Below are 14394 nucleotides of genomic sequence, written 5' to 3' on the forward strand. Positions count from 1 at the left end.
AGAGTGCAGGGAAGGGACATCAAAGTGCAACAGGACGAAAAGGGCAGCTGTAGAATTTTTACCACATTTCCCGGCGAAATGGTCACCACTCTGTTTCCATGACACTCTTCCTCCTGAGAACCTGACCCGGGCTTCAGAAACCATCCTTGGGGTAATCTGGCATTCATAATGGGGATGGGGGCTATTTGGGGAAACACTTCCTAAATCTGGGACATCTCAGCCTTAGAGGAATCTGGAAAATTACCGGTAAACCATCTCTTTGCAAGTACAACCAAACTTTGTTTCTATTCTCAATTCCAGAAACGCTTTATTTCCAGAAAGTTAATATTTAATTGGCAACAGGCTCTAAGTGTGTCAACCTTCAGCCTCTTTAAAGAACTAATGGTGTGAAAACAAATGTATAAATGCATCAGGGGGATCCCTGTGATTTATAGAAGCTCTACATTGAATAATTTTGAAAAGGGAAGACTTTTCTGGTAATAAGAAGATTCATTTTTTTGACTTTTCTGTAGTATGCAGCCATGGTGGGGGGAGGGGGGGAAGGGTTAGGGGAGGGGAGAGGGGAGGAGAAATACCATTCTACGGAGCATAAAATGTTTAAGCTTATTTTACGTGATAGTCACATGTTCCCTAAGCACTTGATTTAAAAATGAGCAGAATCCAATGGGTACCCTTCATTGGCCCTTCATGGTTTGGGGAGGAAGGAGGACAGGGAATAGACCTCATTTTGGTTTCGGTAGTTAAATGCTTCCAGCAACCTTACTCCATATTCCATTTAAATTAAAAGAAAAAAAAAAAAGAAGAAAAAGAAGAAAAGAAAAGCTTTCTATAATGGTTGGTGAAATTTACATTTCATCCCTTGCCTAAAACTATTTTTAGCCTTCTTTCTCTTTTCAGAGCTTTGTGCTGCCCCCTGCCCCCCCTTAGGTTTTACAATTGGTCTTAGAAATGGCAGTGCTTCCCTTTTGTTTCTGCAGGATGGTTTGATAGGTTGTGTCTGCACATTTGAGAGCAGCACGTTTTCTTTATTTTTTTTAGCATCTAAACAATAATGTAACCACATCACGGCCTTTTCAGTCACATCGTTGACCTCCGTCAACATGAATGCATTAATGTTGCATTCATTTTATCCCGTACAACACTTGAATGCATTAATATCACTGTCTGTAGCATTTTAATTTAATTAGAACAGTGGTTATAATCCTCTTGGGAAAAATCGTTATCCCCTCTGTAATGTTAAAATAAAACACCTCTGGTTTTCACCCGACTGACAATTTGCTTTTGAGGTGACTGAGCTCTTCGTGTGTACTCCCCTTCTCTTTGTTGGGATCGGACCACAGAAGCAGTTGTGAGGATAAAGAGGTTTCTTTTATTTGAGAAATTGGGTGTTAGTCTCCTTAAGCCTCTCGGTCTAGATGTCTCCGTCTGAGATAGTGGTGTTTGTTTCCTATTTCTAACTGCTGATAGTCTGCTGGTTATGCCTTATAGATGTTAAGTGTATGGTTATAGGAATAGATGAAAAAATGTGAACCATGTGAATTGCCCTAGAAATTAACAAAAAGAGAGATAAAGCCTGCAGTGTGAGATTTCCAGGTGTGTGTTTCATTCTGTTAGGAAAGGAGCCCACATACTGGGCAATGTCCTTTCTTGGGTCCCTTCAGGACTCTACTGGCTGCTGAACTCAGGGTCAGGGTAGGTGGATAATGGCTGCTAGCAAAATGCTCAAGGCCCTAGAAGTGCATTTTGCTGCAACCCCCCTCTTGGTCAATACCCTCTCTCCTGCTGCTGGCAGGTATCTTCGTTCAATCTTTTAAAAAGAGCTTCCCGTCCCAAGCTTAGGGTGTTGCAATATTGCTGAGTAGAAAACCGTCGTCTGGAATGAGAATCTAGAAGCTGTCTCCGTCTAGAATTGTTTGGACGTGGGGGTGTTATAAAATCCCAGGGCAAACACTGAAGTGTGGCTTTTCAGTATAGCAGTAAGGACAGGCAACCACTCAGATGCACACACACACACCGGGGGCTGCCTCTTAAGAAGGTACAACGGTGATAATTTAGCAAATCAGAATATTTACACTTGAAAGGTGATACCTAGCTTGACTCATATCAGTAGGCTAGCGCTAGATTTCCCAAGAAACCAAGTAAAATCTGCTCTGAGGCCTGGTTTTCTCCCCTTTTTGACTTTGATGGGTTTGGTGAGGGGTGAGGGAGCTGGGATGACGTGACCTCTCACTCACAGGGACCAGTTGCAGGATCTGGTGAGTTTCTCCTTGCTTTAAGAGATAGTCATCGTGTTATGAAATGCCGTCTTCCTTTTTTTTCTCGCACTCGTGCCATGCCATTTGAAAACTCTTTGGCTGCACAATGTTTTCTTCATCAACAGTTTCACTTCTGCAAAAACCCTAACAAAACAAAGCTATTTCTGGGAATAAATGTAACGGCAGATAAGATATCTAGACATATATTGGGACTGGTTTGTTTTTTTTTTTTTTTTTTGAGGGTTGAAGTGTGTTAAACTAGAAAAACAGACTGCGTTTAAAATGTTTAAAAAGCCTCTCTCTCTTTGAAAACCCCCTAAACAGATTGTATGTTTCCCAAAGGTGTGTTTATGTCTTTGACTCTTTCACCCCTTGAACCCCAAACTAAACACCAAAAGTTATAACTCATCCTTAAGCTAGAGTTGCTCAAAAGATGCGTGATGGTTGGTAAAGTTCAATAAAAGTGAAGTTGAAGGTTTTGCCTCTGGGTGACCTTTCACAGGACATCATGATTGATACAGAAATGAAATCTAGGGTGTATACGCCTGCCTTTAATTAAGAAATTCACCAGGAAACTTTAGGATGTATGTTTAAACGGAAATACTCCAAGTGCCCTTTTTGCTGGTAGAGGATGCCTCAGGGAAGGTATAGCAATTCCATTCGGAAATTACAGAAATATGTATATATTCATTTAAAATTGAAACTTCCTACCACAACCACCAAACTTTCCAGGCTCTGAGCAGAAGAAAAGCTTTAATTTGGTTATACAGCCAGGGGGACTCCCCTGCTTCCCTTTTGCACATTTGATGAAGTATAAAATGTTAGAGAACTGTCTTTCCAAAACATAAACACCCCCTTTGCTTTATTTTCATCTGCAATTTTTCTTTTGCTCCTGATTCTTGTTTTCATAATGGCATCTTCCTGATCTTTCCCCCCAACTTATTTTTGGACCTTGTATGTCCCACTTTGCTTTGCCGAGTTGAACCACAGAAACGAATGGAAGTTATGTTTTTATTTATGTATGGACTTTAAGTCAAAGTAGTTGGTATATAGATTTGAGATGCAAATTGTACTGCTCGTCTAGCTGAACATAATAGTTGGTTCCTTGTCATTATTTGCTGTGTTTTAATTTGAAGCTAGTAATAATCCTTCTCATCCCATCCAGTTGTTTTAAATGATCTAACAAACACTGCCTGCTTGAATTTAAACAGTGGGTCTGCAGTTGTCAGTTGAATTAAGTACCTTCAATTAAACAGCACTTTCCTTAAATGCAGACAATTCTTGAATGAGCCCTGAAATACTTCAGAAGGAAAGAAGCATGTGTCTAAGATGGAAAATGAAGGGACAAGGAGATACTGTTAATGTTGCAGATGGTTCCCTGCTATGAAGGAAACAAACATTGGATATTTTTGGTTTCTAATGAGATAGGTAGGCCATAGAAAAATCTTATTTGTAGATTTATTAACTAAATCTGGAGTTTACAAGCCATCACTTTGAGCTCACCTCTCATTGGATCTGAGTACAGAATCATATTTGCATTAGGAACCGGGGATATTGCCAGAGAAGAGGAAACGTGGTTTTAATGTATGGGTGACATTAATTATGTGACTTGGACAAGTAATTTTTGAGAGTAGTCTTTAAAGCCATTCTCTTGGACACACGGTTTCATTTCCTCCGCCTTGTCTCCCCTCTTGACTTGAACAAACCTCTAGTACAGAGGGGAGGGGAAACGGACACCCATTGACCTGAGTCCAAAGGAGAAGCCCTGTGTTAATTAAGCCTTTCCACAACCTTGTTACAAACCCCAAGTGCTGGGGATCTGGAAGACAACTGAAGTGTCTGGAAAGGGGGTGAGCGGGAATGATGTGAAGCCTGGTTGGCCAGTGCTCAGATGCCCCCTCTCCCTTTTGCCCCCCACCCCGCGCGCTGTTTTCACACCTAAGTCAGTTCCAAGCTTTCATTGTCTTTTTCCCCCTCCCCTCTTCCTGCCCTTCTTGTTAACAGCAGGAACGAATTTCATATACACCTCCCGAGAGCCCGGTGCCGAGTTACGCGTCCTCGACTCCGCTTCATGTTCCAGTGCCCCGAGCGCTCAGGATGGAGGACGACTCGATCCGCCTGCCTGCGCACCTGCGTGAGTGTTGGCGCGCATGCGCGTGGGGGTGGGAGGGAGGACAGACCGCCCCAGGGCCAGAAGGACAGACTGACTGAGACGGGAATGGTTGCCCGCGCGGGGACGGGGCTTCAGGCAGGAGATTGGCAAGCTCTGAGATGGGTGGCACTCCTGATGTCCACTGTGGGAAGCTGCTTCGCGGTCCTTTACCCCTCTGCCCCCGCATTGATGGCTTCGAAAAGCTTGAGACTCCTGTCCCTTGTTGACACGTTACCCCCAAATCTGGAAGTGTGCACCATGTAGCAAGGTCAACTACTTCTCCTAAGAGGCAAAGTGAACGTTTTTGGAAAGTTTGCCTCTCTCCCTGAGTTCACCCGTAACTCCTCTAGGATTTTCGTAGGCCCTAAATTTTGGGCAGTTTCTGAGTCAGACTCCCTCCCTGCTTTGCTTTTAGGCTGTGTGCTCTTCCTTTCTTTACAGGGAGGGCCTCCCTGCCATTTTTTTTTTTTTCTTTCTTTTTTTTTTTTTTTTGTTTCATGCTGGCTGCTTTTCTTTCCTTCATTTTACTGCCCAGATAGGGCCTCTCACTCCCGTCCTTTCTTTTGCTCCCCTCTCCTGCTACTCTTGTGCCTGCATTGCCTCCACGGCCGCAGTCTTTGTGGTCCTTCCACCCCTCTCTCTCTCTCTCTCTCTCTCTCAGGTCACCTCTGCCCCTTGCCTCTACCAGCTCCCTATCTGTAGCTTGGCAGAGTATCGGCACCAACACACTTGTGCTGTTGGGGCCAGTCTCCAAAGCAGCCGACACCTGTCATTTCCTTTTTGTCTTCCTTTCCTGTGCTGTTACCCAGCCTCTAGATGATACAGTGTGATGGGGCAGCTGGGGAGAATGAGTCACCTGATTCCCACCCTGATCACAGTGTCCAAGAAAATGCCAGGTTTCCTGGCTTGAATATTGCCCTGAGGGCTCAAGTCCAGGTTGTAGGAAGCACGGGGGGTCACCTTGGCCCTTCCCTAGCTGATTCCTCAGACTTCCGTGGTGGCACGCACGGTTGTGCTTGCCATCTCTTTCTGGCATGGTAACGCTCCCCGGGATGTTCGCCTCCTCTCATCCCGTCTCTCCTCAGAAGCCAGAAGGTTGCTTGCTGAAAGTGGAGAACAAAAGGAGACAGAGGATGCAGGCTTCTCTTCCCTCTCCCTGTGATAATTCAGGGAATCAGGTGACTGTGTTGCTGGGAAATCCTGGGGGAATATTGCTGGCTTATTCCTTCTCCTCCGGTGAGGACCCTTGCCGGGCTTCTGGCGAGGACTTGAGGGCCGTGAGAATCCGTCCCCTCCTCCAGCTTGCCGTGTCCGACGGTATTTATAAAGTCGCTACGAGTCGCAGGCAGGACATTCCAGCTTCGCTTGGGCAAGGAGGTAAAGGGCACAGTTGCACTCTTCCGTCTTCTCCACAAGATGAGATGGGGACTGTAGAGGTGCCCGGGTCACGACTGCAGGCACCATTGTCCCTAGTAAACTGGAATGTTGTGGCACCAGTAGAGTAGACAGGACTGGAAAAGAAACCACAGTCAGGGAATAACATCTTTTCCTCCGGAAGCTGTCCGGTGGCCAGTAGTATATTCGCTTCGGGAACATTCGCTTCCACGTCGAACATGGTCATGCCTTGCAGAACACTCTTACCATCTAATCTCATTTGTTTATTTATTCAACACTGTGCTGCACCAAACACTCTCCTGGATGCCAGGGATACAGAAATCGACGTAGCAGACCAAACTCCTTGCCCTTTGAGAGCCTCACGTCTAGTACAGAGGGGGAAAAAAAAAAAAAGTGTGAACCCTTGTCCCAAACAGGCTGAAGTTTCTTTCATAGCTTTTCATCCCTTGGCTTTGAGACATCTGCCCCAAGAAAGCCCCAACTCTTGGTTCACCTCTGGATGCCTTTGCTCTTGTAAGCTCTTTTACCACACGGGACTCTCTCCCCACAAGTAGTAACCATGGCAAAACCAGCTAAGACACACACCAAACCGGAGGATCTTAATTCTTAACTAGTTCTGCTGTTAAAATTAGCTGTTGGAATGTGAGTCAGGCACAATAATACCCAGTTCTGCCATACAAGATGGTGATGGGACAAGAGACGGTTTCCTGGCCCTCTTACCTTTAACACATCATGATCTCACTGAAGGACTCTTTCTCCGCACTTGGAACTGTCTCTTCCATGCCAACGCTGTTCTGGAGTAGACGGTTTCCTCACGGGCCACGACTGGGCCACTCCCTGTGCCTAGCACACAATTGTAATAGCTAATATTTGTCATAGGATAACCCTGGACCAGGCACTGTGTGAAGTCCTTTATGTAAATTATTTTTTTTAATTCTTCCCAGCAGCACTTGTAAGGTAGATCTTCTTTTTCTATCCATGTCAGACATAAGGAATTTAGGGATTAGAGAACTTACGTTAACCTGCCAAAGTCACACAGTTAGTAAGAGAGAGAGTCAGGATTCAAACTCAGTTCTGTCTGACCCCAGAGCCAGGCTCTTACCTGTTGTGCCACTATGTAAGTGTGTTCAATACATAGTTTTTGGATAGATGGTTGAATTCGGGCTTGACACTTAGCCAGGATTCACCCGTGTGGCTGTAGTGGCCAGAATGGTTTATGGCTGGAATCTTCTAACCAGTCAGTGAATTGTTGAATAGTTTGCTTATCTCCCTCGGATGGGTGGATGGAGGGATGGATGGATCCCCACATAGATTATCACATCTAGGATTATCATATCTAGGATTGTAGCATATTACTGCTGACTTTAGGATATAATCACTTGATAGAATATGGATTCAGGTCAGGGCAATGCCTTCTGCCTGGCAGCCTGACTCTAGAAACCTTCTGGGTAATCTGCATGAGCCCTGCTGGTTCCGACATCTGGAATGAATCCTGTGCAAATGGAGGTTCCCAGGCTTTTGTTGTTTGTCCTCAGCTGGGGCTTTCCACATGAGTCTGAGCCGCCTGCCCCACTCTCCTGTTCCAGGATTCGGCTGCCCATTGAGCTGTTTGAGAAAGCTCTCATGTAGCCCCTAGGATGGTTGAGGCTGTGCCGTATACTGGAAGATGCATCCCAGCTGGGTTTCCAAACCTAAAAGAAAATAAATATTCTAACAAGGGAATTGGGTTATTGCCGTTTTAATCTGGGATTCCAGACAATTCCCAATGGAATGCTCATGGAAAGTACGGGGAAGAATCTGGAAGCCAAGACAGCAGCAGGACATTTATGGTATTGCTAGGTTGAAAGCATTTTTAGCTGCTTGTCTTAAAGAGATACTCACCAGACTGGTATGCGTGAAAGTAGCTTCTTTTCACCATTTGTCCTCATTGATCTGCAGAAAAACCTTCTCTCTTAACTCTTTCTTTTTCTCTTTCCATTCTGCAGTCAAAATATAGCCTTTCCTGGTTGGAGGGAAAGTAGGGGTGATAATGTTTAAGATTCTCTTACTGAGGGTTTCTCACCATTTTGTTCTGCAAAGGCAGAGCTATATGCCCAAACGGAAGGCGTGTGACAAATTAGCAAGCGATTGAGAAGTAGAAAGTAATGCCTTCTACTGGCTTGTTACAAAAACAAACGGTAAATGGAGCAAAGTGTTAAGGGGTGATTAAAGAGGGCTTGATAGGGCCAGGTGGGGTACTCTGGGCCTAGGAAAGGAGGTGAGCAAAGGGGAGAAGGGCCAGCCCCATGCTGTCCTGGTCTGGCCTCCTCACTGCCCACATGTGCAGGCTGGTACCTGCCAACACAGGTTCCTGGAACCACCCTGCTCTACTAGGAGAGCAAACACAAGGATGTTTATTGAGAAGATAGAAGGGCTTCTTTCCCCCTCCACCCCATCCCCCTTCCACAGAGGATACTGACTTAGTTTTTAAGCTTGAGGGTAGAAGAGCTGAAATACAACAATTGTAACAGGTTGGGTGAAAGACACAAAGTTCTACTCCTTAAAGGGAGTCTAAGCCTCTTATGATTCCTTGAAAACACAAAAAGGATCGAAGGCCCCCCAGAGTAGCTGGAGGAGCTCACTCTTGACTCTCTAAGCAGTGAAGGCCGTTGCCTCATTCTCACTAGGGGCCTCCTGTTGTGAGGGCGAGACTTTGTCTCATTTGTCTGCCCGAAGACCGCCTTTCTCTAAGTGCCTGGGGGGAGTGTGGGTGTTGGGGAGGCAGCCAGAGGTGCCTCATGAGGTGGTGCCCGTCCTGTGAACCCCTCAGCCTCAAACAGTGATGCTGGGGGCTGCCCATCTGATTCCAGGAAAGTATGCTTCAGATCTGTCAGCAGAATTTAAATCACTACATGTCTTTTCTTTCCTTTAAATTCCTTTTTACATGATCATTTTGGATTTAGTTGATAGAATCCCATCTGATCATAGGTTGACATGATGCTCTTTGCCCAAAGACTTTGCAAAATTTTGCAGGGCCAGGTGGGCCTTCTAAAATCCCTGCGAACTGGTATTTAAAAGTCGGAACCGAGGACTCATTCATCATTTTTAATAGGGTTACGGTTTATGATGCTGTGGGTTAATAAATAGCCATAATAGCCGCTCAGAGTTTTCTAGAATCGGAACACCAGAAATAGTCCCTTGGCTCTACTTCCTTTCCTTGTGAATCTTTCAAAATTCTTACATTACTACTCCTACTTGTGTGTGTTTAATAATTTAATTTAATGCCTTCCTTTGGAAACGTTACCTCGCTGCTCACCCACTTGGTGATTTTGCCTTCTCAGCAGAGTAACTGAGTTGAAGACAGTCACATGGCGAGCAAGGCTATATTAGAACCGGGATAGTGAAAAGAGATGCACTGCCTCTCTTTTCTAATTAGCTGGAGCAACCCACAATTTTATATGCTTGCAAGTTAATTTTGTTCCCTAAGAAGACGCAAAAATGAGAATTAAATGGAATCGTAGCTAGTATTTTATATTGTTATGAGCCACAGCATGTGCTCGTATATGTTATCTCATTTAATCATGTACCAGCCCTTGAGGTAGGTGTTACGGATTCTGTTTTATTGATGGGATGACTGTGGTTCAGGAGGTCCACCGAATTGTCCAGATTCACACAAGCCTGTGAGGAGCCGAATGTGATGTCTACCTTGGAAGTCATCAGTTAGGCTTCTTAGGAGAACACAGAATGACAGAGTCTTGTGGACATGAAAATACAGGCACCTCTGACTGTTGGAGTCTGGGTGGCCATGGGTGCCGGGGACTGGGAGCACTTGGGCTCTGGTAATGCACTTGACCGTTAATTTGCACTGAACCTCAACACGTCAGCTTCCACCAGGAACCAGAGGCTGTTACTGTGAATAATTCACTCCTGTCTTGCCCACCCATCTCTACTGTTCCTCCCTCCTCCCTCTCTTGTGAGCTCAGGTTGACGTTCAGTTTCTGTCTGCAACAGAGCTGGCCATGAAGGCCTCAGAGGGCCAGCTCCAGGAGTGGGGCCCAACCACATTCCCATATTCCCTGGCATTTCACCAGGAATGGCCTCCTGGGAACAGGTCTCACTGTGTTTTTGGTGTTTCCAAAGGAAAAGGCATGGTAATAGAAAGGACGTGGGTTCAAGTCAAGAAAGAACTGAGTGGGCTTAGATTCCAGGGCTCCCTCTCTCTGTTAGAGATGATTTAGCCTAAAACTCAAATTTCTAAGATACCTACTCATGAGTTTCCTGTAAGGATCAGAGCTAACTCACGGGGAGCACCTACCATGGTGCCCGGCAAACAGTGGCCAGTAACTCACAAGAACTCTGTTTCAGTTCCCAAAGCTGGTAAATAGCCTGTTTAGGAGGTGGCTTCCTCATTTTTAAGGGCAAAGAGAAGCATGTATGTCCTTGTTTGTTTCACTAAAGAAAGGGCCTAGAGTTCTGTCTGTATAGCATCGGGACCGATTTCCATCAGTCACACTGGAAACCAGCTTTATTTTCTAACGTCTCTACGCTTTCCAGAAGCTCAGTTCCACTCTTGGGCACTTTCCTACCCAAACCCTATCTACACGTCTGTCTGGAATGGTTTTCTTCACTGGCCTTGCCCAAATCTGTAGGTCTCCTTCTGCGGCCTGTCCTACCCTTCTTCTAAAACCCAGCAAGTCCTCCCGTGTCCTTTGCCGTTATCAGTATTCCAAAAATGGCCTCTCCTCACGCAGCTGCCTGTGACGTGTTGTGACATCACCAGCAGAGTTGAGGCAAGGACACGGGGAAGATTTAATTCTCAGTCAGAATCTGACAAAGCGATAATGACTCCCAACAAAGACGGCCAGCCACCAGCATTTTGTATCTTGTCCTCCGCCCCCCACCCTCCAAGCCTTCCTTTGGGCGCCTTCACCATTCACATTCAAATGCTTAAAGGCTTTCTCCTTTTCCAGCAGCACGTGAGGCTGTATCAGGGCCCTGCTTAGCTCTTTCAAACAGCTTGAAGAGAAAAAACAGCCCACAACCGAACAGCCAGGATGCTTTGGAAGGGAAATTTCCTTTTTGGGCTCGCTGTCTGAAAGAATTTCCGATGCAGGCAGACGTTAATTCCTAGCTCCATGCTTCCTGATAAGGAAGCAGCTTCAATAAATGCAGCTATTTATAGATGTCTTTTTTAAAAAAAAAAAAAATATATAACCAGAGGTCTATTGACCTTTTCTTTCACTTTGCATTTCATGCCGTGCGCTCCTTGTACATTTAAGGCAGTTCCTCCAGCAGAAGCTCTGACAAAATGCCTGTGATCCCGGGGGGATGGGGAAGGGAGGGCTTTCTCTGTCTTTGGAATTCTGAAGTTGATGTTTGGCAGTCGTTGGCAATTGGTGGTCCCTACTTGGTCCTGTGGGCTATTTGTGTGAACCCAGAGATGCCCAGCACTGTTCTAGGCCCCATATTGAAAGAGTATGACAGACAAAGTGAGACAGCCATTTAAACTTAAGAGCCGATGAGAACCAGTCAGTTCTCTGAGTAGAGACTTGAACAGTGGGAATTAAATGATATTCCCATTTCTTCTGTCTCCTCTCAACTGTCTCCCCTGGGATTTTCCAACCATTAGTATCTCTGCGGTCTCTCTCTTGGCATATTAGGGCCCCTGTCCATTAAGGTCCATGGCCAACTTCATCTGTTGCTACACAATCCTTGCTGACCGGCATGATGAAGATTCAGTGTGATGTTGGCTTGAAATAGCTTCCCTAGGTTTCTCCTCACGTCCTCTCCATTATCACGAAGCACGGATTGGGTTGAATCTATACAAATAGGATAAAGCCTCCATTCTCAAATAAAAGATATTTTCTCCCATTTTGCTTTATGCCTAAGTTAAATCTTATCAGTAGCTTAGAACTTCTGACAGGAGTGGAACTTCTGACAGGAGTGGCTTTGACCTCCTCATCTTTATGTTTTTCCAGAGGTGAAAGTTACCAGGGGACCTTCGATGTTACTGATTTCCCTGTTGCCGTAGGAGGATTCTGGTTCAGTTGCCTGAACCGTCCATGTGTCTTCTGGGGGTTCTTTCTTCTTGTCCCTTCTGAAGGCAGGTAGAGTAGGATTTTAGAGATATAAACTGTCCCTGTCTCTGGCCCCATGCTGACTGTAAATTCCCAAGAATAATTAGTTACCCTGCCCTGATCGTTACTGCTTCCGTCTTGGGTAGGTGGATTAAACTCCATTCCTTTGAAATTAGACTCTATTTCTGTTTCCTCTAGATCATGGATAGAAATAGCCTCAAATGGAGCTCCAAGATTTCAGTAATAGAAATGCAGATTGCAGATATAGGTACTGGAGAAAGAGCTGTGGATGTGTGGTGGATGCCGATTAGATGCTTGAAAGGAAAAGTCTAACTGGTGCAGGGCTGTGCGGGGAATACTTGATTTCACCAATTCGCTGGGGCTGAATTCTCTACTCTGGGGATGGGGGCATTAGCTAAAGCGGTTCACTGAGGATGGTGAAGGTTTGCAACAATCAAGAGGAAAACCAAAAGGGACCTAGATGAGTCTTGAAGGGTATGGAATAGTACTGTCTTAAGAAAAATTACAGGCGTATCAGGCAGTCTGTATAGCTCCACTTTAGAAGTAACAGTATTAGGATTTACTTATTGTTTGTTTTCCAGGAGTGTCTTTTTTTGTTGTCATACCCCACTTGACCACTTTGCCAGAACTGTGCTGCTTCCTAGGAACCATTCTGAGGTCAACTGTATACAAGATGCCACCCTAGGGAGGCCTGGGTGGCTCAGTCAGTTGAGCATCCGACTTCGGCTCAGGTCATGATCTCGCAGTCCGTGAGTTCGAGCTCCGTGTCGGGCTCTGTGCTGACAGCTCAGAGCTTGGAGCCTGCTTCGGATTCTGTGTCTCCCTCTCTCTCTGTCCCTCCCCTGCTCACACTCTGTCTCTCTCTCAAAAATAAATAAACATTAAAAATTTTTTTTAAAAAGGATGCCACTCGAAAGAAATCTCTGTTGCAATAATATGCAGAATAAATAATCATCGTCACTGCTGTTTATTGAGCACGTTCTGTGTGCCAAGACCTTTACATAAATTATCCTGAATAATCTCTAACACTGGAAGGTAGATACTGTGTTTGTGTCTGTGTCTGTATCTGAGGCTCAGAGTGGTAAATCACTGGCCGGAGGTCACACAGAGAGAGGGTGAAGGAGCCATGATTTGAGTCCAGATTGAATCCCCTAATTTAGGCTTTTTGTCACTTTGCTGTGTTGCTTCTTCATTAGGAACTGATAGAAGTCATGATTAGAGGCTGTTGGTTGGCAGGAGAAAATCCAAGCAAACAGGTTGCTGGCTTTTTTTTTTTTTTTAATTTAAGCAAAATTTTTATAAACGATAGACAAGGAAGGCCAGAGGGGTAAATGAGTGACACAAACTAAATTACCTTGCGAATATAGAGGAAGAAAAAATTTTCAAATTCAATCCTCTATGCAAACTGTTATTTGTAGCGTATTTGCAGGTACCTGTATAAATTCTGGAGTGTTAGAAATAAAATTAAATATAGTAAAAGAATCATGCTGTCCACAATGTTCCTTCTTTGAAAAAGAGATGATCTACCCCAGATGACTGTTAAACAGCAAGAAAGATGCTGTGCTGGAACGGAGATTGTATTATTGGGTTCACGAATGAAAGCATTTCACTTCCTAATACTTTATGTTAGTCTGACATGCTTCAGAAAAATTGTCTGACATTTTGGTGCCTCAGTTTACCAACATGGCCTATGTTCCAGGAAATTCTGCTGCAGGGTAATAGAGAGCAGGGAGCACACTTGTTGGGCTTGATCCTCTGAGCGTTGGCCCCGGCGTGCTGGCTGGTGGGGTCATGCCAGACAATCCGTTCTCTCTGCCAGTGTGGTAGCTTCCTCATATGAAAAGCAAAGTAGCCTGAGTGCAGGATTTTGCTGGTCCTTCACAGCTCAAACATTTTATGTGTTCTAATTCCAGAAGAGAACTAAGAAGGGATATGGGCAGTGGAGCATCATCTATAAATGCTAAGCATCATGGTCATTCACTTGATCTCAGTGCTCAACATCAAATTTTGGTTCGGATGGTGGTATTTTAAGGATACAGGAGATTATCCTCTACTTTCGCCGTGATTGTTTTGTGAGGACGCCCTCTCACAAGGAAATATGGCAATTCAACACCTGACGCTGTTGGATGCTTCCCTGATGATTGAGATCAGGTATGGGCGCAGTTCCTCGGCCTTCCAGATTTTCTGAAGGCTGTTGGGGTCACTCACACCTTACACTGGGTCCCAAGAACCTTCTCTCTGATCTCAGGCCTGCTTCCTAGTTCTCGTAGACCCGAGAAGTATCTGTGAGTTGGCTCTTTTCCCAGGGCATTACGCACAGGTGTGGCTTCTGGTAACTACCCCTTGACCCCAGCTGCGCGACTTGTGGGAATCCCCTCTGCACCTCAAGGCATGGTTGCCTTTCCTGTAACCTGTAAAAATGACAATGTGTATGTTCCTCCCTCTGTCGATGTCCACTGGGTTTCCAGCTTTACAAAGCCAGCTGATCTATCTGCATGGATAGGGCCACCGTATC

The 14394-nt window shown here is 45.2% G+C and overlaps 1 protein-coding gene across 2 annotated transcripts in view; it reads left to right on the top strand.

Moving 5' to 3' along the window:
• Positions 1 to 14394, top strand: part of ETV6 (ETS variant transcription factor 6) — a 256842-nt gene that overhangs the window by 95061 nt on the left and 147387 nt on the right. Inside the window, exon 2 of one of the 2 annotated variants that reach the window (XM_045464140.1) lies at positions 4263 to 4389. In XM_045464140.1, coding sequence (XP_045320096.1) covers positions 4263 to 4389 — 127 coding nt within the window. Of the gene's footprint in view, positions 1 to 4259; positions 4390 to 14394 lie in introns of both variants that reach the window. The other variant, XM_045464139.1, reaches the window with a different exon arrangement.

This window comes from Leopardus geoffroyi, chromosome B4, assembly GCF_018350155.1.
Source record: "Leopardus geoffroyi isolate Oge1 chromosome B4, O.geoffroyi_Oge1_pat1.0, whole genome shotgun sequence".
Taxonomy (NCBI): domain Eukaryota; kingdom Metazoa; phylum Chordata; class Mammalia; order Carnivora; family Felidae; genus Leopardus; species Leopardus geoffroyi.